Raw genomic sequence first — 24,481 nt, 5'->3', positions numbered from 1 at the left:
ACAAATTCGCTTCCGTATTGTTCGTTTAGTATATTACCTTTTTTCATTATAATGTTTGCTGTGTGTTGCATCCGTTTTGGTGTATTTATTTTTAAGTGTTGCGTGTTTGCATCCCTTCGATCTTCTTTTTTTCTTAACATTCTCTCTTCTTTATCAAGTTCACATTTAGCAAAATTCATTCTTGTATTCTCTTTTATTTTTCTTACAGTTCACCCTCACTAGCTACACCTTCCTGTGTATAAGTTTCACCTTCCATTCAAGGGGCAGACTTTTTACGTTCCATTTTACTATAAGAGATGAGTGGCATCGACATACAGACTTTAAGTCGCTTGCACACGCGCACTGCACACCTCATCTCATCATCGGTGGGAGACAAAACATTCTCTTGGGAAACGGAAAGTGGAAAAGTGTGGGCCAAGCCGAACGACCGCTGAATGGAAATGAGAAAATGCGCCTGAAAAAACGGCTCAACAGATCGCAGTGTGGCAGGCGTGCCAACCCACTGCTTCAACAGGTGCCAGAAAGGTGGTTTCACAGATTTACAGGAGGGATTTAAAGGATAGTAAAATATAGAATTTAGCGCTCCACCTGGTAGGCAGGAGAACAGTTTTTCCTACAGCCATATTTACACACATTTGGCAAGAAAAGCTGAATCATGATTGGGAGGATTGCTTTCGCTTTGCAAAGGAAACTCGTTTTTGCACGTTACTTTTATCTGTGTTGTACGACTACTAAAAGTTTTGCTACTGCTACTACCGGTTGTTTTCTTACTACTGTGTTAGTACTAACGCGAGACGATCATAATGTGTTTTTTTTTTTAGTATTTTCTATTCCATTCTCACAAACATTCCGCGCAAACACTGTATCACAAGTGAAAAGAAGTTTCTCATCTTTTCATTTCATTTTGCTCTTTGCTTTTTCGGTTTCTTTTTGCGATTTTTCTTTGTTTACAATTATTTTAGGATGATTGGTTTAAATTAAACAATTTCTCCTTTCGGTGCATTCAGATGACAACATTTTAAAGGTTAAAATACATTGAAAGAGGGAGAATGACTTTAAAACATAAATAAATAAAAAGACAATTGTTCAAAACAAGGCAAGGTATTTCAAAAGTAAAAATAAAAAAAAAGATAAATAAGATAAAAATCTCAGCTTTGAAAATCTAAATGGTAAAGAGGCAAAAATGAATGAAAAAATAGCACGAATTGCAAACTAATTATATAAAACAAACAGTTTCCTTGTGTAATACAGCAAACTAATTTAAAAAAAGAATGATTAAATTAAAGATAAAAAATATAAATTCAATAAATATTTTGGAAAAGTAAAATCAAAGAATCCTTGAAGAAAAACAATGTAAAATATTGCAATGTTTGAACAACGAAAGCAGTAAACAACTGTTATAAAGAAAATCGTTTTAAAAACACACAAGCAACGTTACAGTAAAAACATTACCCATACATTTAACGTTCCCTTTTCACGAAACTTCCCCAACCACAACCCCTCAGCTCACCAAACTTCTTCTTCCTCCCTTGCATGCTAATCCATCAACGCGGTTGATGGGAATCTGTCGTTTGACTCTATAAAGTTGAGCGATTTCTTGTTATGATTGTCTCTCGCGAGTTTGCTAGCTGACCGTAAGGATAATGGAGCTGTGAGTGGATAAAAAGTGGGTAAAAGGAACTCCAAGGACATAAATAGATTATTAAAGAACGAAAATGGAAAGATGGAAAACCATAGAGCGAAGAAAAATGTCGTTCGGTATGAGGTAAATGGGCATTTAAAGAATTACGACTTCTAGTTCACCTTTATAGCTAGTTTACGAACCCTTTCGATAGCAGAAAGAAAATATAACCAGGCTCTTACTATAAACAGCAGCTTAGCGAGTATTTGCAGTGCAAAATTTAAACAGATAAATGTCGAAACCTAAACGAAAGCCACTTCGTTCGTTCCTATGGATGGAAGTGGACGGCTTTCGCTTTTCTTTAGAACAGTACTCTACACACACTTCGTAACCGATAGAGACACACCGATCTAGTGGGATAGAGAAAGGCGTGATGGTGAGAGCAATACAGGGAAGAAACAGGATCAGGTATTTTCTGGCCGGTTAGGTGTCCTTTACCTTCTCACCAGCTCGCATTCCTTTTCGCATACAAACTACAAACTTTGCACATTTTAAAAACATTTGACCAACAGACACGATAGAAACATCGGGGAACCATCCCCCCCTCCCCCTCTACTAGGGCTAGTAAATGTGTAACAGATGAACATAAAAATAGGGGGTTGTTCTTCTTCTAAAACTGGGCTGTTGTGTTGTAATCGACAAAACAAAAACTTCCAGTGATTTTGACGGCTTTTAAGGACGCTCGCACGGGCGTAAAATAAACGTCGTGCCTCTTCAAACCTTCTTTTCCTGGTTTTGAAATGTTTCAACCTAACCCAGCACACTCTCACAGGACACAGCACACCGACAGTATTGTTATTCACAGTTTTTGTTCAATTTTTGGTTTTTCTTTTGCGCATTCTGTTTCGAGTTTTTTTTTTCTAAATTACACTACCACGTTGACATCTATAATGTTTGCGCCCATTTTGCTACCGAGTGTACGAGAACATTTTTTACTTGTCTTTTCTTTCTCTATTGTTATATGTTTTTTTGTTCGTTTTTGTTTCATTTTTTTCCCTACTTATTAGGTGTTTTTTGCTCTAATTCATAGTTTCTTACTTTCTTTTTACGTTCAACTACAATCTTTCTTTTCCTTTTATACAAAATGCACTATTTACACAAAAACAGCAGCCCGAGCCGTTTGGCAAGGCTAGTTATGTACACGTAAAAGGGTGGAGAGAGTTACCGTTTGCTGTTTGTGCTTCATTTTCTTTATCTGTTTTTCTATGTTTCGAGTGTTTTGACACGGATTTCGTTTCTTCTATGTTGTTTTATATGCTTCATGCTTTCTTTTCAATCTTTCTGTTTGTTTTAGGATACTTTTTTGTGTTCCAGCATTCGGTTTTCCCTTTCTAGCAACAGCTTTTTCCCCACACTTATCTATAATTAATTATTTTGTAGCACTTTTTTACAACATTCATCAACTACTTGATTTTGACAGACGGCAGATGGTTAAAAAATAAACATATTCATTCGTTCCACCTGGTGGAATACAAAGGTAACCCCGGTTATCATTGCTTAGCGGTAAAGTTTTCCAGCACCACCGTACGCACGGCGCGGAAAACGATCATTCTTTTCCATTTTTCCCGGGCGCAAAACCCACACAAACCTCGGTTGTCGTATGTACAATCTCACAAACGTTCATCGGACGTGCGTCGTCGAATCTAGGACTCGCTTTGGTGACTGGAAGCTCGTCCGGCCCGTCGGATACAATCTTACACCGTCGCTATCCGGAACGAATTGAGCACGACGATGAAGAGCAGCGAGGCCAAGATCTTCGGCACGGTACCGGTTGGGCGATCCGTTGCCAAACCACCGCTCAGTCCCATCGACTCGGTGACGGAGCTACGGGACACCTTACTCCTTGCGGCGCCCTCTATCACGTTGTTGCTGTCGATGTCATCCTCCTCATGGACGTCGTGTTCGATACCGGTCAGGTCGACGCTCGTCTCCGGCTCCGTCACGTACCGGTTGCGATTGTGGAAGAACACGTTGGCGACGTTCGTGCTTCCGACGAAGCTGCACGATCGGATTAGCTTGTACGATTTGGTGATGTTCGGTGCGAATCCTTCCAAATTTTCTGTCCCCTGTACGAGAGCGAAAGGGCAAAAAAAACGAGAACAAAGAAAGAAAAGAAAAATGGAATTTAGATACCAGCTACAGTGTCCCACAAAATACCATCATTTTCATCCGGATCAGAAGATGCCTTTTTTGCCATACAAGCGAATGCTGTATGTGAGTATGCCGCTTTATTGCTAATAATTGCCGGCACGGTTCCCATGGATGATTCAGGCACGAAAGGACATTTTCTTGGAAACTAGTGAGCAGGGCTGCCGCCAGATGCGGCACGGGCAATAACTCAACGTCAGGCCGATAAATTCTGCATGGATTCAAGGGAGACCGGTGCAACATTCATCGGCTGCCAGCTGGGTGCTTATCAATAAAATTTATTTTCAACCGCTACAACATCCTGCCCTCTGCTGCCTCTGCTCCATAGCAGCCGAGTTAGAGCTCCTTTAGCGAGGAAGTGCATATAGAAACCCGCCATACACACATCTGCACCAACGCAAAACCTCTCTAATGCATAAAAGGGGCTTTTCTCTCTAGCTGCAAGGACTATGTTGCATTTCCCGTTCGAACGGGTTGACCCGTACGCTTCATGCGCCTTCAGAGAAGAAGGTGTGTCTGTGTCTGTATAGTTATATTGCTTCGATTGGAATGGAATTCATACCGAACGTAGAAAGCAGCCCGGCAAAGGAAAAGCCAGCAGAAGGCAAGGCAAGAATGAATAAATTTTGCATGATGCTGCGTGTACTACCCACCACCCTCTGTCCGGTTGGTTCCCGGCTGCGAGGCTTCCGAGGCTGGATTTCTGCACCGAGCACCGAGAGCGAGGATACACCGGAAAAGATTCCGTACCGTATATATTTCATTTATTTAAATCAAATTTGTATTCCTTCGGTTCGGTTTGGTTTGGTTTTCCATTTACTGCTCCACAAAGCGAGTCAGCCGGGCAGCAGAGGCAAAAAGACATCTTTAAAGCCTCGGACGGTGAGGGCAGAGAGTGGATGACCGTTTTTAAATGAATGCTTTTTCATTTGCATCGTTCTGGACGTTAATTCCAACGTACGGGTTTTTGTTGTTTAATTTGTTTTGATTGAATCGATCGATTTGTTAGACGCTTTTTATGGCATCGAACGGGGCCTGGGGTTGCTTTATCGAGAGGAATAAAAGGATAATCAAATAAGAATTGAATTAAGCTTTTAACTGCCCGCGTCTAGTGTTTTGATTGGGTGGAGGACTGAAATTGTAGTGGAGAATGCGGTCGTCTATCTAACGGAAGCATATTCTTTATGGTTCAAAATAAATCCTTTGAGTAAGGCATAAAATATAGGAAAAATCCTGCTGCAAACAATGTTTTCATGTTCGACTCTAGTCAGCTTTTGCTATAAATATTCTTTCTAGTTGCTTGATTTCCAAAGAATATTTGTCTCTTTCGAAAATAACTCCCAGCTTTTATAGCAAATTCGAAAGAATATCAACGTCGGTTAGTAAAGAACCATTGGTTTTGATTGAAATGCGTTCTTAGAGTATTCTAAGTGCAAACTTTCACCGAGATTTGGCTTTCTTGGACCCTTAGTGTCCTCCAAAGAAACTCGCATCTTCTCGGAAACGTTAATTATTGCACAGCATTTAAGTCTAGTTTAGATAGGTCCTGGCACTGGGTGGTGTTGTATTCCGATATCCATTCCACCAAGGACCTTTTCAACAACTTGATCCGTCACTGCTTGAAAGGATTCTCAATAAATTTCTTGGTATTACTATTTCGTATACTGAAATTGTGACAGAAAAGTTGTCTAATTTCGATCCGAAAACTCAGGATTGTTGGAAAAACATTTAGCAATCTCCGAATACAGATCCCTGTATATTGTGCTACACAAAGAATTATTTGTGCATCGTAGATATTTATACATAAAAGAACCCAAGGATAACGCCCGAGTGCGTGACGCACTCGAACCAATCCCGAACCGAATTCTAAGGGCTCCGGACCCAGCAAAAGACACCGTACATGATACGACGGCAACGCTGAGTCTGATGTGCCAAATTCATTGCGCATGACACAGCGAGTGAAGGTCCTCTGAATCCGCTCCATCACCACTATAGCTATAAACTATTGAGGCATATTCCAGCGATGAGCAGATTAGGGAATCAATCAAAGGCTTCAAACATCTGATGTCCGCCACTCAGTCGGCTTGTAGGCAGATGCGCCACTGGGATGGATGTTGGAATACCATTAGGACCAAGCGAAGAAGAGACCTGAAGATTGAGTAGAAGAAGCCTCTTTCAAGTCAAGGGTATTGACAGTCAAAGTGGGAATTAGGAACAGTTGCCCAGACACCCAGAAGTAGCGGCAGGAACGGGAAACAAACTGGTTTAATGTTCAGCAAAAAAAAAAAAGGGAACATATTTCGGTGCGAGGCAATATTTGCTCCAAGTATTCCTTTCTGCAAGTATTCAGAAATTCAGTATTTGTGGAAGAAATTGCACAACAATTTAATACCACAAATCAGGTTTCACTTTTTTGAAAACCTACTTGGCAGATACTACCGGATCATTACAAGTATGATTACAGGCAACAATAAGAGAAGCAATAGTCGAAATTGCTTATCGGGACGCTTTGCAAATTTTCGATTTATTTTTCTATTACTGGTCAATTTGCACAATTCACACAATGAAGTATTTAAACATCGTGCGTTTGTGCGATGGTTCTCAATTCGCCAGGACAACGAAACGATTCGAAAGTCTATGGCAGCCGACAAGAAATTTTGGTAACTATTACACGTATACAAACAGGCAAAGGTGCCATTTTAGACCACAGAAAAAGAAAATGTATTCTAACGATCGAGAATATAAAACATTACTAGCTTTAGTTATTAGCAATAAATTTTGGGGCGGCTCGGTGGTGTAGGTGACAGCGGCGCCGGTCGTCAAACGACAGGACCGGGGTTCAAATCCCAAATCCCGGACAGTGCCGCCGTAGTGGGTACTGACTATCCAACTACGTGGTATCAAAGAGTCTAGTAAGCCATTTCGATGGCCGGCATGACCTTAGAGGTCGCTAAGCCAAGGATAAGAAGTTATTAGCAATACGATCCTGCCAATGAAACAAAAAGGTGTAGGGTTTAATTGGATGTCAGAGTTTCCATGCATTTGCTTGCATCCTGGAGTTTACGGGTACAAAGGTAAATATTCTAAGAGACTAGAAGCTGCCATTAAAAATATCGTGTGACCAGCTAGTTTTTGGTATTTGTAGTCTTCATGTCTAGCTTAAATTTTAAATTCGAAGCATCAAATCTCGCCTTTTATATCACTTACCGGCATGGGCTGATTTTTGGCGCTCCAGCACAACGGTTTAAAGGACCCTCTTCTGGTGACGTACTGGAAGCTGCGAAAATTGTTCCGCCAGTCGTACGAGATCAGACGCGTCTCGAGCGTCATCCCGGACAATTCCGGTGGCGATGCGATCCGTACCGGGTTTGATCCTCTGTAAAAATTGTCACAAAAACAGAAATTTCATAATTAGTTCTCTTCAATCTTCACAAGTCGTAAATAAATCTGCCAACACTTACGGTACTAGCTCATTGATGCCGAGCGAGTTGATAACGGTGGGTAAACTCGGCAGCGAATGACACGTGGTGAGCTCCTTCTGCCGGGGGTAGTACAGTGCCAGCACCAGGCACGTCTCTTCCCGCGTCGTTAACCCACCGAGCGTGATGGCAGGTCTGGCCGAACTATCGTAGATACATTCCGCTATTAATCGGTCGCCCGGAAAGACCCGAACCGGGGCAAACAATCGTCGATACTCCTGATAGTTCCAATCCACGTTGCGATCATGCGCAATCGGGAGCAGCTCTTCGCGCTGTCGGATTTGTCTCAGTTTGATCTGACGCCCGATTTGATGCGTCCGCATCATGACGGCAAAGATGCTAACACCGTCACGCGGGAAGGCCCGCTGGGTACACTCGCCCACACAGTGCCCCTCCGAGACGACGTGGTCCTGCCCGGGCGGTATGATATGCCTCCAGTTCGGATCTATACCGATCGACAGGACGCCAGCGTCATGTGCCCGGAGCGTGCTGGTGTAGAACAACCGGAGGCCCGAATTGTCCACCATGGCTTTCGGTTTCGGTGGCCAGGTGTACTCGCTCGCGGTGAGGCTGTAGTGTGTCTCCATTAGGTAGAATCGGGCCTGATTCGATTCGAGCGAATAGCCGACTTGGCTCGGGAAGGAAAAGCCCTGAAAGTGAAGAAACAATGTACAAAAAATCGGGTCATGCAACGGATTCTTGAACAAATAAGGTCCTGAATGTTGGGGAAGAAAGCAAGAGAGAGATGGAAAGAAACATTGATCATTTCACCCAGTCGAACACCGACGGGCTCTATTAAAAAACAATAACCAACCAAATTTATTTATTGCCCTACGAGTTGGCCAATCGCCCCAACAAAACCGAACCAAAATGAACCTTAAAACATGTCCGAATGGTAGTTAGTTGCTTCGCTTGCTGGGGAAACCCCAACAGGGAGGATGAAAAAAGCTCACCCCAGCAAACAAAGTAAATAACAAAAGTCGTAAAAATATTGATAGCACAAGCATGGGCAGGCCACCCCAGAACAACAGCGGAAATATCACCGCACGAAACACCAAAACAGGCTTGCCGCTGTAGCCTGAAAGGAAGCTTGTTCAAACATACGTAAAAGGAAATTCACTACCAATACAGTGAGGAACATAAATATTTGAACACTTTTTTCGTGGGGAAATGAAAAAGAATATTACGCTACAGTTGATAAGACTGATTTCAAAACAATAACCTACAAATACACATTCCTTGCAAATTCTTTGCATTTTCCTTAAAATGTAATGAAAATCTTTGTTCGTCAAAATTTCTTAACACATTTTGCGAGACATCATCTGAATTCAGGTGATGCTTAGGGCTACCTGCTAGCCCTGTCACCCAATTTTCAATGAAGCCTAAGGTTACTTCCTGGCTATATCACCCGAGTTCGAGTGCTGCAGCGTACGTTATGTCAATTGGTGGCCCCACGGTGATTCTAGCGATTTTTGGCATAGCGTAAAAAACACCACGCAACATTTATATAAACAAAAACGATTTCCAGGGTTATAAAGCCGCAAAATCTTATCAAAATTCGTAGTAAAGCGTAGAAGTAGTTTTAAATTAAATTCAAAAAGAGAAGAACTAAAGCAAATCTTTTAAGATATCTTCAAGGATACGATCAAATTTACCAACACAATTACACCAAGTTTTATAAAAACTATTTATGTAGTGTGTGTGATATAGTTATGCTACACACTGTACACACAAATCGGCCGGGAGAAATGGTGTGTTCCTGTGCAAATGTTTATAAATAAGCTTGAAAGACATACATTTTTCCGGTGGAAAACAATGGTCTCGTCGAATTGAAAAAAAAAATGGAAGCACTATTGCCAAAAGCGGGAAAAAAGGAAAAAAATAAGCGGGCCAAAATGCCAATGCTGCTCGTTCGTGGTGGTCCGAAATTCTAGCGGGCGCGCGCTTTTTTTATAGCTTTTTGATTGAAATCCATAAAGTTTTATGGTGGAAAAGTGGGCAATCGCATTCGGTGGTAGGAAAACGGGAGAAAAAAAAGCAAACCAAGGACATAAATATGGTACGGTAACCGATTTACTACGCAGCATGACGTCTGGCAAAAGCACGGGTAAGTTGGGACTGTTTTTACTTTCGTTGTTGCCTTCGCCCGTAAGTTTTCTTCTGCCAAAATAGTGACAAAGAAAGCGAAAAACGAATTCTCGCTCCCCACATTGTCTTACCCGACGATGGTGGGGCCATGTTTCGTCGCAGGTGTGGTCGCCTTTTTCCCAACAGTCCTTCTCGTCAAGGGATCTCCGTGGCTACTGCTAAATGGTTCCATTTGCCGAGGTAAGGCCCGCACGCAACTCTCCGGTCGCCCCGGCGCCTTTTCCCTTCAGTTTTCCGTTTTTTATGTGTTTCAATTTCATCGAACTGTTCGGTTTGTGTTCGCTAATTGAGGTGAAATGTGCTGGCGGTGGTAGAAACGCTTTAAGGAACGCCACGGAACCATGGTTTGATTTGTTTCCCCGCTCAAAGATAGGCTACAGAAACGCATGACATGGATTTCGGAAAAGCGGAAAACGGAAACGCGAACGCTTCTTCGGCTATTGCGGTCTATAAAAATATCTTTTCTTGGCATTGTGAAATATGAGATTGATGCGTTTATTTTTATAGCCATTTTTGTTTCGTGATTGTGTGTGCTTGTGTGCGCGTCTCTAGTTTTGATTACTGTTAATCAACTCAAACGGACGGAACATTTATCCCGCAAATAACGGCGTTTCAATCGAAATGGAGTTTTTTTTTTTTGGCGGAGCGTCCATTTTTGTGGGGAGAAAGTTGACTGACTAGCATCGGAAGCGTTTTATTACATCGATAAGTAATTCCGAGAAGAGTCGTAAATTTTTAATAAACATCATCAAAATTTGTGGAATTCGTTTCTTACACAATAATTTACTGGAAAATGTTCCATTGCGAAAAAGATTTTTGCATTTTGGAAGAAAATAAATAATGACTAGGTTGTGTTATAGAAAAACAAACTAATAACATGAAATTATTTTAAAATAATTTAAAAAAATGGGCTATTAAAATTAAATTTGTTTGAATTGAAACATATGAAAATGATCAAAATATGTTTTATAAAATATGCTTGAAATGATTCGTTCATTGTTGTTTTGAAGCAATTCGAATTGTTTGACGTTTGTCGTTGATTCTTTAATCCAACCTAGTCCTTTTACTGAACACAAGTCAAGAAGCCATGCTATTTTAAACCATTTTCATAATTTTAACCGGAGTCATAAGTGATTTTTATGACTCGACTAGTCAGGCAGTTCTTTAACCAAAATTCTAACCTACTAAACTGAACGATTTGCCTGGTAAACTAAATATTTTTAAGACAGTTTCCGTTACCGATTATATGAGATAAGAAAAAATCCAATAGACGAAAAGAGAAAATAAACTCACGTTTGTTTGAAAACGAACCAAAGTTCAGCCAGAGTCGATTTCCCATTATTTTCGCCAGAGCGGAGTGGAGAGGCTCTACTGGAGTGCGGGACCAATATCCGTAGGGAAGGCTAAGGGAAATATCTTCCGAATCTCAGGGCTTGCCAGGTGTCCCCGGTTTCACTCAAGTCTGACGGGTTACGCTTTGCTCCTGGACAAGCCAGGAGAAGACTTTAACTGAGGGCCGAACTAATCGGAGACGATTTTCCAGAAGCAGAGGAACCACTTTAAAAATTATGCTTTGATCTGAACAAAAATCTACTTCTTATCCCTGGCTTAACGAATTTTTAGGTCACGCCAGTGGCTAGGCTTGCTGATGACCATGTTGTTGCATAGTCAATCATCTCTAAGGAGGTGTAGTAAAAATGAGATTTAAACCCTGGTCCTGCCGTGTGATGACCTGCACCGATTTCGGCATAACCAACGAGCCGCCCCTACTGCCAACCAATAAGACTACTAAAGCAAATAAAAGAATTTTCGTTTTGAATCTAAATACTTCAGATTACTCATCTACGAGCACTGTCTTCTTATCCAAGAGCTCCTAATGGATCCTTCGAATTGTTTGTTGGCGTTAAAATAGACAATCTGTTTACCAAACTTTAAAATGTGTCAAAAAATAAATGTTGTGCGGTGCTTGCTCGGTATACTACGTGAGCTGCTACATATATTTGTGGCCTAGGCCATATTTTGTAGCATAATCACACTCAAAGCGTTTTGATGTATTATCATCATTTGTGATGTTTACATTGACTTGAACAAATCAGTACTGCCAAGCAAAATGGAATTGATCAGTGAACAATTTCGGGCGATAATGTTCCACAACTTTCGGCGTGGACTTTCAAAAGATTTGTATGGCGATGAAGCACCATCCTAGAGTACTGTTGAAAATTAGTATAATGAATTTAATCGTGGCCTCCTTGGTCGATTGATGCAAGGAATAAATGTTGAAAATTTGCAATCATGTTGATGTTTGAAAAGATGTTTATAAGATCGTCACAGATGACGAATCATGGATCTATGAGCCCGAAACAAAACAACAATCGACCGTAGCAGAAGCACTTCGAAGCAAATGGTCACCTGACTGTTACGCTTGAGCGTAGGACGTAGGACGATCAGTTCTTAATGGTAAACCACATTTTTTCTGCCAAAAGTCTTCGGAAAAAATCGAAAAATGAATTGTCTTCATCATGACAATGCGAACCAGCACACATCGGCTCAAATTATCGCTTATTTGACCGGCCAAAACGTCGAATTGATGGGTCATCCGCCCTATAAGTCCTGACTTGACACCCAATTACTTATTTTGCGTATACGCGCACAACAAGAAAAGATACTGTTGAAGCGTTCAAAAACCACGTGTTGGAGGTATCTCAATCATAGTGGAAATAGTGCTTCGAAAATTGGTTTGAGTGCATGCAAAAGTGTATGAATCATGCTGGAGAATACTTTGCAAAAGAATAAAACTATTTTTGATGATAATTATTTGCATTTCAATTATCACGCCAGAAATATGATTAGCAGCCTGCGTAGGACGCATCAGATGTTTAAGTTCAGACAGAGCAGAAAAAGAATTCATAAGTTCTTCAGCTCAATCTTTAGCATCCATTTTCACTGGTTCATGCCAAATCTTATCCAAACTGCTTTTCAACATTTTATGACAACTTCTGCATTATCCTTGCCAACACATGGAGTTATAAATCCTTCATTAAACATTCTTCTCAAATATTCCTTGTAAGCTGCATTGAGTTATTCGATGAAATAATTGTTTTCCCGGAAAATTTGTTTTTCTGACAGCTTTACCAAAACCTACTAACATGGAGATTATTTTCCATTTTTAAACTCACGACACAGCACGATAATCGACTGTACCATCAGCTGAAAATAATCCCCAGCCGCCATTGTACTAGTCAATCAAAGGCTAATCGTACAGAATTTCCTCAGCTCATGTCAGAAAGCTAATATAAAAGCTCCATCAACAACTTACCTCCGAACCGCGCGTCCACGCAGCGACGATCGAGTTGCAGGTCAGTATCGATTTATCTGCCCGATAGCACGGGCAACCATTTTCCCGTGACATAATTTCCAGCTCCGGTGACGATCCTTGACACTCGTGCAGTATCATGTGATAGACGTAGGATGCGCTCGTACCGGAATCAAACACCGGCTCGTACTGCAAATAAAGTAGAGAGAGGGATAAACGATATCAAATAAAAGCATAATAAAATCGTTGCAAAACGGTAAAGCACAGTCAAGGACAGTTGTGACCTTCCGCACCGTGATTGATGTTTAATTTCGTTTGTTTAATTTTCAACCTTCAAACAGAAAACCGGCGGAACGGTGGGGCACGTTCGATGGGTAAATTCGTGTCAACTAGTAAAACCTTTCATTGTCATCGTGGCCTGCGAGGTTTTCCCTATGTCGAATAGCCTTCGGGGAGAAAAATTCAACAAAACGCTCGCTTTCGGAGAAACATCAAACGCTTGGAAAAAGACGGTTTACCGTACAAGAGGGCCAAGAGAGATACATTTTCCGATTAATTACAATTTATTTACAATTTACGTGTGTGTGTGTGTGTATGTGTAGCTGGGCTACGATTCTTCCCCGCACTTTGCTGTGCCAAGTGCAGCGAAACTTTAAACACACTTACACAGTCTATAAACATCTGGGCAGCTATCACAGTGGTTCCGTTTAAGAAGTGAAGGAAAAATCCGGAAAATTTTCCCAATGAAAATAGAAAACAAAAAGTAAAACACACAAACACACTGCCAAATGTGATGGGAAAATTTAAAACGACTGCAAATAACGACACAATTGATGGGCCCGGACCGGGATTCATTGCATTGGGGCGCGTCGTATCGATTTGCATTTTCACCCGTTTTTGCTCGGCAATGATCCGGCATGGAAAGAAAACTCGGCAAAGTAATTTAATGACAAACATATCGAGCGGGTCGCGGGAAAGCTTTTTTTTTTGTTCCACAGTTCGAGAGCTTGGGGACGATGTCGACGATTTGTGACCGGTTGCATTGATGCTGGTGCCATCAGTTTGTCGCATTTGTTCAGCGACAAATCGCGTACGTTAGCGTATAAATTTGCCAACGGTGCCATTTCAAACGGTACAAATACTGTTTGTAGCACAGGGGATGAAAACAAAAGGGAAAACTCGAAAACACACAAAAACGATCAGTAAAATCCATGGGAGAAGATGCAAAAGTTCACATGCCGAGACGAGCAAGCGAAGCTGGTAAAGAATCATCGTCCCGGGGTTGGAAATGAGCGCAACAAAACAGGCATTAGAATGCGAGGAAAAAAAAAGTGAACAGCGGTAGAAGCGAACAGCTTGTACGTCAAGTGTTTAAGCAACGGAGCAATCAATAATTAAAATGGAACCTATTTAAACGATATTGTTGTTATCGAAACCTTGTGTACGTATCGCCGAGAACGAGCACTGTAAGCCTTCGTGAATAGGAAACCGATGAAAAACGGATCGTTTGGAATGAAGGCAAACGAATGGTACGATCAGGACAGACAAAAGCAACTTTTAAAAAAACAATAATACAAAACGTCAAATGAAATGTGTTCTGGTGCAAAAATGCAAAAAACTTTCCCGATGTGTGTAGTACAATAGTACGACTAGTGAGGTGAACAAAGAAACTCATGCAACTTCAATGCGAGCTTAAAGCCGGCTCGGGAATCGAGAGAAAAACAAAAGCGAGGAAATTAAATTTAACGGACAATCGTTTTGTCGCGACAATGATGCTTTGCGTCGTGGACAAGTGCATGTGGAGTAAACCGTTCGTTGGCTTGTGGATCGTTTGCAGCTATTTTAACTGTCATCGCGAATGGATTGGGAAAAATTAAATGAGTTTGATTAGGAATGAGTAACGAGTGATGGACGCCAGTGTGTCAAGGGTAGAATAAAAGGGGTGAATGATTGGATTTATTAGATATTGAACGTGGAATCATACTTGTTTTTGTATATTTCAATTGTAGTGCGTCCTTTTTCAAACGACGAAAATAAGTAGTGAAAATGAAAACCACAATGTTTTGCCTATAAAACAACCATAAAACCACCTTGTTCTTTGACCATGGGCGAATTGTGTAAAGAACTGTTCATTTAGAATTTGTTTACTCTATCTTATATATAGTAAAGTCTTCAATGTTGGTATATGGAATTTTTTACACGTATCAGTAGGTATTGGAGCCCGCTTTCCTCTTATGGAGTGATTTTTGCATGATCGTGCTTGTTTTAGTTGTTATTAACGATGGAGCTGCAACGCAGACAATTAATTGTATACACGGTTTTGAAATGGTTTCGGAAACATCAAAGTATCACTAGAAAGGTATATCAAAATCATCTTTTAGGAACAATGGATCGTCAGCTGAGATGGAAGGTCATGAGAGGGTTACGGGCTAACCTTTGCACAAGCAACCAAACAGAACTCTGAAGCATAATTACATCGTCAAAACACAGGCTCCAAAAATTGTACGGCCAGGTTCTAACGAGGTTCGCTAATTACGATCTTTTGGATGACGAAACGTACATAAAAATAAATTTCAGGCAATATTCTGGCCAAAAATTGTATGCTGTGACAGCAGGGGGCGTTGTCCCCAACAAATATAAGTTCGCTTTTGCTGACTAACTTTCCCGGAAACTCATGGTATGGCAAGCTATCTGCAGATGTGGGCTCATGTTTCAGATTTTTACTAACAAATCAATCTATGAACCATGCGCCAAATATTGGAGAAGATGTCTGAACAGCAATTGAACACGTACCATCTCTTCATAGATTTCAAGGCCGCTTCTGAAGGCATAGCCAGGGTAAAACTTTACGAGCTGAGCAGGCTTGTTGGAATGACCATGACCAACGTCACATGCCAGGTGAAGCTGGATGGAAAACTCTCAGGGTCCTTCGCTACCACCAAAGGCCTTCGTCAGGGAGATCGACTCGCCTGTCTGCTATTCAACTTGGCGCTGGAGAGGGGCATCCGTGACTGGGAGGTGGAGACTTTGGGAACCATCTATAAGTCTGCGGCTTTCTCAGGTAGCAGAGGCCTACCAAAGGATTGAGTAGGCGGCAGAAAACTTCGGCTTGCAGATTAACGAGGCTAAGACCAAATTGATGGTGGCACCATTAGCGGCTCTACTAAAAAATCCGGAACTACGTTGAGGTGAGGTGAGGATAGGTGACTGCAAATTCTAAGTCGTCCAAAACTTCACCTATCTCGGGTCCAAAGTCAGCACCGAAAACAGCAGAGTTGTGTTCTAGGATGCAGTCATTCTACAGCCTGAGGAAAGATCTCACCTCAAAAAATCTTTCGCGACGGTCGATACTGGGACTGTATCAAACCTTTATAGTCCCAGTACTCACATACGCCTCTGAGACGTGGACTCTGTCCAAAACAGACGAAGTCCTCTTAGCCGCGTTCGAGAGGAAGATGCTCAGAAGGATTGTTGGCCCCGTATGTGTGGAAGGACAATGAAGGAGCCGCTACAACGACGAGCTGTACGAAATGCATGATGACCCAGCTTAGAAAGTCCTTTTAGGCCGTTCACACGAACAGAGGAGGCGTGGTAGGCCAAGATTAAGGTTGGAGGATGGCGTAGAATCATCCGCCATCAAGGCCGGGATATCGGATTGGCGGACGACTGCGATGGACCGTGAGCGGTTCCGGATTTTGCTGCGGCATTCCAAGACCCAAAGCGATTGTAGCGCCTGATAAGTAAGTGAAGTGATCTTTGAACTCGAGAGTTTATAAAAATGTCTGGGAAAGTGTGTTTGCCTTGTATCAAACGGAAACTAAACACAGACAGGGAGTCCCACAAAAACAACTGCCCAGCACACATAATATTGGAGAAAAAAAATAGCTACTGAAGTGACTAAATCGGTTATGCGGCAGCTTATAACTGCTGGTCAAACTGAGGGTACGTTAATTCATCAGTACATAAACAATTACTTTTCTTAAATGAATAACACTGTATGAATAAAAATGAGAATAACAAATTTTGTCCAGTTAAGTTTTCAATTTAGAAATTTTTTTTTTAGGGAATCAAGAAAAGAAAATAATCCTTTTAAAATGATGTACAATTAGACTCAACCAGCTATACGAACAGGCCAACTTAGTGGATAAATAAATGAATAATAATATAAAAAACAAAACTCAGCTAAACGTATAATTATGCTGCGCATTGTTAATTAAATCTCATCCATGGGATAAATAATTCTAATTAATTTAATGTAAAAGCTAATATAATATAATAAGATCTAGTTTTATAGGTCCAAGTCTCGGCTTACAACGTTCAAAGCAATACGTTTCTTAACACGTTAACTCTATTGAGCAAACTCGCGCTTTACTTCACATTGCACAACATCCGCCGGTTTTACAAACATTCTTTACTGACCTCAATACATTTGTGGTTTATTTATATTGCAATTTCCCCACGGTAAAAATGCATTTTATATTTAATTTCCGTTTATAGATAACAAACATAAACCTTAATGGCCGCAACGCTCCACACAAAAGCAAGCGTTACGCTTAGGGCACACGAAAGGTTACCAATAGCCCAAGGTTAGTTAAAATAAAATTAACATTCAATTTCACATTTCATGCTGCGTTTGAATGCAGTGCGAAAAATGCAGTTCGAGCAAAGCAATACACACACACACAAAAAGAAGCACCAAAAACACAAAGAAAACCCATTCACAATACCGATCGTCGTTTGCCGTCAATGACAAAAATTGCAACCGTATGCAACCAAACTGCACCGCCCTGCCACGGCTAAGGGTAATGCAGTGTGTTGTCATATTGCAACATATGCACCGCGCTATGCTGTGCCGTATTAAAGCGAAGCTTCGGGTGTCGCCGGCACGTCATGACTGTCATGGCAGGTTTGTTTTTGTATTTTTTGCTTCCGCGGTACATTTGCTACACGTTCGGCATGTGCTTTTTTCAATATTTACTCATGACAAACCGAACAACAAAAAACCAGGCTGCCGGTTGCAAACGTTTATATATTTTATGCTGGTGCCGCACCATTTTTCTTCCTCACAGCGTAACTGCAGCGGGTGCAACGGGTGCACTTGTAACCCCGACGACGGGGTTGCACCGTTGCAGGAAGCGGTGGGAAAGTGTGATAACAATAGTTTTTTTTCTCCACCTCCTTTCCCTCTTGTTTTCCGCTCCCATTAGCTTTAACAGTGGGATAACACTTCCCGGCGACTTTAGACGTAAGTTTGACGAGTGAAAAACCGTGACCGTGAAGGGCTTTTGAATCGACACTTTTCCATGCCCGAACCACACTCCATCAACCCTCAGTCGTGCGCGCGCTGGGCGTTTGGTGCTCTTTGGTACAATTTCCACACTGGAAACGATTTCAAATATCAGCAAATCAATAAAACAAACAATGACAGTCATCGGTAGGACGGCATCACTCGGTTGAGGTTCGTAACAGCAAGCAACACCAGAGCCCATCAATTGTGTGTAATAGTTTTGGAACAAATTTGCTCTGGTTTGTTGCTTTTTTTCGCATTTTTCCTCCACTTTCCCGATCTTATTTACTTTCTGCGTTCAGCAGCACCACCACCGCGCTTGAGCGTGTGCTAGAGTTCGTTGCGCAATGGTGGATTTCACACATTCATCGTGACGAACGAATTCGCAAGGTTTTCGGAGGCGAGTGTAGCGAGATCGTTTCATTTGAATGTTGCTGCTCCTAACGGGTGTAAATGGGTGGTGATTTGTAATCTCGAATGGTGCTCCTGACAATTCGAAACGTTTTACAAGGGGAGTGGTAGAAAGACGAGGGAAATAATCAAACTCAAAGAGATCATTTCGTGCAAAGGACGATTTTGCATTTTTTTTGTTTTATGTGTTGTGTTCTAGACCACACCGACCATCGAATGGCTTACGAATCATCGACTATCGAATGGCTCAGGAAGGGATTTAAAACGCAGTTTGGCGCCATGTGAAAATTTGCACCGCGATCGTCTCTCTATCACCGGTTCACCTTAACTAACGTGTCTTTAGAAATACTTGTTGAAATTTGTAACACATGCATTATGAACCATATTTAATGTGTTCTTCTTCTAGGCTTAGCGACCTACTAAGTCACCGAATGGCTTATTAGACTCTCCGGTATCACGTAGTTGGATAGTCACTACTCATAACGGGGAACGGTTGAGATGGGATTGTAACCCCGGTTCTACCAGGCCATTTTAGATCTGCTGGGTGTATTCATGTCAATATTATGCAAATAAACAAGTCACATTGGGCCTAGGATATACGCTTAACCGGGTGTGCACTTTATATGATTTCTTCCATGAGATCCTGATGAGAATTTTCACAGATTTTCTTCTGCAAAATCAGCGGGGGGGGGGGGGGGGTTTAAACTTAAAGATCTGGAAATTAAAGATTTTCGGTTTAACGACTTCAAAGGTCACGTCAGCCCTCGAATGTGGTTTACTCCGATACCACGTAGTTGGTAAGTCATTCCTCACTACGGGGGGACGACGGGTCCGGATGGGATTTGAACCCCGGTCCCGCCGTTTGAAGACCGGCGTCGTTGTCGCCAGCACTATTGGGCCGCCACGCCTTGAAACGCACTACGGAAGCATATAGATCAGAATCAGACAGGTAAATTATCGTTAGGACAGTGTGCAAAGTCGGATGAATACATTTTAAACATTGATTGCATGCTTATCAATTTGATACCAATTTTGAAAATAAGAAATAAGCATAAATTATTCTAAAAATGTATCTTTTCATATTTTCTGTCATATTTGGGATGTTTGCCAATTAGATTGTTTTAATTGGCTTCTGGCGACGGGCGGCTGGGCAGTAGGGGACAACGGCAACGGTCTTCACACGGCAGAGCCGGGGTTTTCAAATCCCATCTGGATCGTTCCCCCGTAGATAGGATTAACTACCCAATTTCGATATATTAGCAAGTGTAGTAAGCCTCTTGATCGGCGCGACCTGGAAGATCGTATAGCAAAAAAGAAGAAGAATAAGAAGAATTGCTTCCATCTATGGTACATTTCTGACACACACTACCATGGATAATCTTCTTCTTCTTCTTGGCTTAACGACCTCTAAGGTCATGCTGGCCATCTAGTGGCTTACTAGACTTGCCGATACCACGTAGTTGGATTCGAACCCCACAGAACAAAGGAAACTATTAGATTTGTTGAAGAAAAAGTAAATTGTACCAGAAATTTAACATCACATTCACAATAAACATCTAATAATAATTTTTACTCAATTTCAATGAGTCATAATCGGAAAGTTTGGGCATATCCGACTATTCAACAAGTCTGTCGGCTGTGAAACGTCAAAAGGTTTGGATTACCTCAGCAGCCCTGCTTCCCCGAGGAGTAGATTTTATTACTTCATGTATCCTAGGCAAAATGGTGCAAGATTCCTCAACATCTCAAACACGCCCCCCGTAACATCCTCTCCTTTTTTCCTATTCCCATAATTTTTTTCCACAGAGGTCGTTCCTCGAAAACCTCGTTAAACATTAAACATCAACAGCAACGTACTTGGAAAGTCAGTCCTCACTGAAGACCGGCGCCATTGTCGCCTACATCACCGGATCGCCGTTAAACATGGATAATACAGGAATGATAAAGTAAAAATAATAAGCCATTATGAAGTCCATGTTGAGGTTCAACTCAAAACATTCGTTAAAATTTCTGGCACAACCAGTCCTTACCATAAGTTAAAGATTGTAACAAAAAGATGGAGCTAAGAATGATTTTTTTGCGCTATCAACAATTTTAGATACTTCTGTCCTTAAGGTAAGGAGAGCTTTTTTGAGAAAGAATGCTAGTGACTTGAATAATATAAGCGATATTTTAAATTACAACATTACACAACAAAATTTATAAGCTGGACCTCGGCAGTAATGATGATTCTAAACCCAAAGTTATTTATAATTTCATTCCAAGGTCCTTCCATATATTGCGCAGTAAAGTGAACGGTTAGTAACATTGAACGGTTCAACGGTTGAATCTTGCACTAGCTTTTCTCTAGACAATTTGTCCGAAAAAAAAGCTCACCCCATTCATACTTAATTCATTACCCTACAGGGAACGGTCCCTACAAAAGCTTCCAAAAAAATGCGCCACAAAAGACAAACATGCATGATTCATTCCCGTTGTTCTTTGCAAAAGTAGTCTCCAGTGGCTCCGCAAAAGACACAAACAAAACCGATTGAAATGATGAAGCATACAATTATGTACGACAACGATCAACTAACCACCCCGTGCCTGCCCACTACCGTTCACCGGGACAGGTGGCAACGAGCAACCGGTCAACAGCGTCGCCCCAAAAACTCACACGACATGAACCGGCAGGTTTGACATTTGCACCGAACGACGACGATGAGGACGACGACGACTGTGTTTTGCCAGATGATGGGTGTTGTTTTAAGATAATGGGGTTGCTGGTGCCTTTAGTTCGGCTGCTTGTTCCTGCCCCTGGTGTGTAAGCATTTTGCTCAGCAAGGTCAGGAACGATATGTGTGCTACCCGGGCTATCTTCCCCCAGATGACCATCTTCATCCTCAACGCTATCGAAAAGTTCATCCAGAGTATATCGTCCGGGTGCGATAAAGAAACGAGCAGTGATTGCTTCTTTTTTTTTGCTTTGACCTGTGTTGCATAGGACACCGCAGTCTAGGGGACGCTGCCTTTGCGATAGGAATTTGCCAAAGGATGCAACCCAGGCAAGACAATAAAGAGAGCAACGCACACCCACACAAACACACAAGGCAGGGAAATGCACCGTAAACGGTTCAAAGTCGAGTTTTGGCAGTAGGAATCGTTGGTCGTTCTGTGTTCCAAAAGCGAAAAATCTCAGCCCATCGTCCCACCGTGCACAGATGACGATAATGGAGCGAGTTTTAGTGATTTCGATTTTCGCTGATGAGTCGACATTTGGACCAAGTGGACAAGAACTTTGCCACTCTATGCTTTCACTAGCAGTAGGCAAAAAGTTGCAGTCAACACAAGCGCAGTGTTTGTTAAAAGCATTCTTTAAATTGCTTCCAATTTGTGAGTTCATCCTTGTGTGTTTCAGCGTTTCGTTTCCCTGCAATAGTGTCATCTAGTCCCCAGACCGACAGCTGGAGTCGGTCTTAGGACTTTATGGATCGTCCAAATGACGCTGGAACTGTGGTTCGAGCATATGAGAGAACAATTTTGATCGTTTTTTTCCTGCTCTTTCTGGGCGCATGGGAAAGGATTTGATTATTTAATAAAGTGAAATAGATAGCGGATGTTAGGCGGCTGGATGACCTGCCCGAATGTTTATAAGAACACGTCCTGTTACACTGATGAGGTTCAACAGGTTCAGTAAAAAGGGTAATCAAACTTTTGCTCCCGCTGGTTGATTGCAGCGCCTTATAAATAATCACGGTACATCGGGAGTTAAACGAACGGCTACAGAATACGTAAATATCTTGATCCCGGGACAAAAGTTTCCGACCCGCTTAACCAGATAAGAACAAATAAACTTCCCTCTCCGAGCGTGTTTCCATTCCACTCAGAGTCCTTCTGCACGGTGGACAGTACACCCAAGAAACCAGAAAGATAAATAAAGACCCACCCGCGTTTACAGTCATCAGCAAAGTTTGGAGTTGGTCCTACAGTGAAGAATTTTCGGTGGTTCGTTAGGCCATCTTTTCGATTGGGAGCACGAAATTCGCCCAGCTACACACGGGGCAGACTGATAAACACAAATACACATACACACTAACTTACCCTAATCAGATGATGTTTGCGATTGATATCGTTCAGCTTGAACATCTTGCACCAGTGCAGGGTACCGTCACCCTGCGGCAAATTTACGTCCTGATTGAGCAACTCCATCGTTCGCAGGTGTGGATCCGGCTTGAGCGGTGCCTGGTTGATCCGCTGGGTTAGGAAGAGCGAGCGGGCCTGCTTGAACGCTTCGACCGGATCAGGCAGGCTACCGGGCGACTGTGGTTCCTTGTTGTGGTACATGTAGATCACGCGCATGGTATCGTTCTGGGAAGCATAAATAGAGAGCAGTATAATTAAAGTATGTACTTATGGGATTGAGAATTTATTAAATTATTTATACTTCAAAATCAAAACGAGCTGTTTCTAGCATATACAAAAGTACTTTGCTTATAGATATCGTTTATCCAGGATTCTCAACAAAAGATAACTGCAGGATTATCCATGTCCTAATCATTTATTGGTCAAGTGGTTTTTACTAGGCAGGATTATGTATTTAATACTTTGAGAACTAGTCGCTCCATGTAGAGGGCTACTTCAGCTATGGATAAGATGAATTAAAAATTCCTAAACAGGAACACCAAGACTTTACGAGGGTGCAGTGTCCAAAATTTTCCAATGAAATAAGTTCAACCATTTAGACAATGAAATAGGGTTGCCCATTTTCAATAAGGAACTCTTGAAACAATCTCCGAATTCTAGTTTGCGCCGAAATATTAAACAATTTACCCGTACCTGAACGAAAACAACTTAGTTTTAGTGCCGATGCAGCACACTCGCTAGTTGCAATCACAACAATGCACTCCGAATTAATTGCCGAGATAAGTGACCCATTAAGATAATTGATCGTCCGGAGACGATATAAACTCCGGGAGTAACTTTGGCGCCAGAATATGGACGAACTTTATCCAGGCCAAGTGCCAAAAGCACACGGCCTCTACAACTTGCACCCTTGCCGGTGTTTTATCGTCTGATTATACCAAAGTCTAGTATCCGAAAGTTTTGGAGTATGAAGCGTTCACATTTCGGCCATTCCCGGTGGAGAAGCTCAAAAACTGGTCAGCATCAATGCCGATATGATGCTTTTTGTTGTACCGTCAGCTCGATCCTTAACCCTATAAACTGCAACAAGGAAAAATTGGTACCAAATTTTGCTAATTTTAGAGCTTCATACTTTTGGTGACAGAAAGTCTCATGTTGGGACTAATTTTCTTGCACCAAGATGACCTGGCGGTTTGTTGATGAGATCGTACGAAGTCGCACACCTGGCAGCGGTAGCAGCAGCATCAAAGAGCAACCATATTAATGTGCTTCCGGGCTTTAATCTTGACACAATCCACTGGCTACATGTCTGTGGTACGTTGTGTCTTTAGCACACTTGGAAATGTTGGCCAAGTTCTTCCCCAAGGCGAGTTGAGAGAGTACGGGTATGTGAACGGGTTGATTGCTTGCTTGCTTCAATCGGGTTTGGTTCTGGTGGTTCTGCTGCTCAATGAGCTTTAGCCCCCGAAGGGGCAAACCACCAGGTTACCACTTGATGACCACCAAAGATCCGCCGGCGACAAGCACCGGTGTGCGTATTGACGGTGACCGATGTTGCGGGCTTCGAGTGATGAAATCACGCGCACGTTCCTTAACCGACCGGACGAAGATGGAATGCAGTGCATCGGGTGACCAGACATGAAAATGCCTTGTGGGCTATTCGGCGGCACTGGGTCCTGGTGTACTGGTGAAGTTGGCCATTCCATCGGAAGACATCTAGACAACTATTATCGGTGTGTCCAGAAGTGATAGGCAATTGACACCGTCACCATCGCTTCGTTGTTGCTGTCGTTCGCATCATCTTCATCTGGTTGTGGGGTACGGATAGCTGCGGTGAGCGTCGTTGTAGTGCTGATGATTGCAATCTTCCGTTTGTGGAAGGAGCGCAAACC

General features: G+C 42.0%; 1 protein-coding gene across 1 annotated transcript in view; it reads right to left on the bottom strand.

Moving 5' to 3' along the window:
- Positions 1–3,375: 3,375 nt before the first annotated feature.
- Positions 3,376–24,481, bottom strand: part of LOC126567946 (MOXD1 homolog 2-like) — an 85,577-nt gene continuing 64,471 nt past the window's right edge. The window contains exons 3-7 of the mRNA XM_050224323.1: positions 22,548–22,814; positions 12,773–12,958; positions 7,291–7,958; positions 7,037–7,205; positions 3,376–3,747 (exon numbers count right to left, since the gene is read on the bottom strand). Coding sequence (XP_050080280.1) covers positions 3,376–3,747; positions 7,037–7,205; positions 7,291–7,958; positions 12,773–12,958; positions 22,548–22,814 — 1,662 coding nt within the window. The remainder of the gene's footprint in view (positions 3,748–7,036; positions 7,206–7,290; positions 7,959–12,772; positions 12,959–22,547; positions 22,815–24,481) is intronic.

This window comes from Anopheles maculipalpis, chromosome 2RL, assembly GCF_943734695.1.
Source record: "Anopheles maculipalpis chromosome 2RL, idAnoMacuDA_375_x, whole genome shotgun sequence".
Classification (NCBI taxonomy): Eukaryota; Metazoa; Arthropoda; class Insecta; order Diptera; family Culicidae; genus Anopheles; species Anopheles maculipalpis.
Note: the sequence above shows the minus strand (reverse complement) of the source record. Positions and strands in the feature narration are given on the sequence as shown.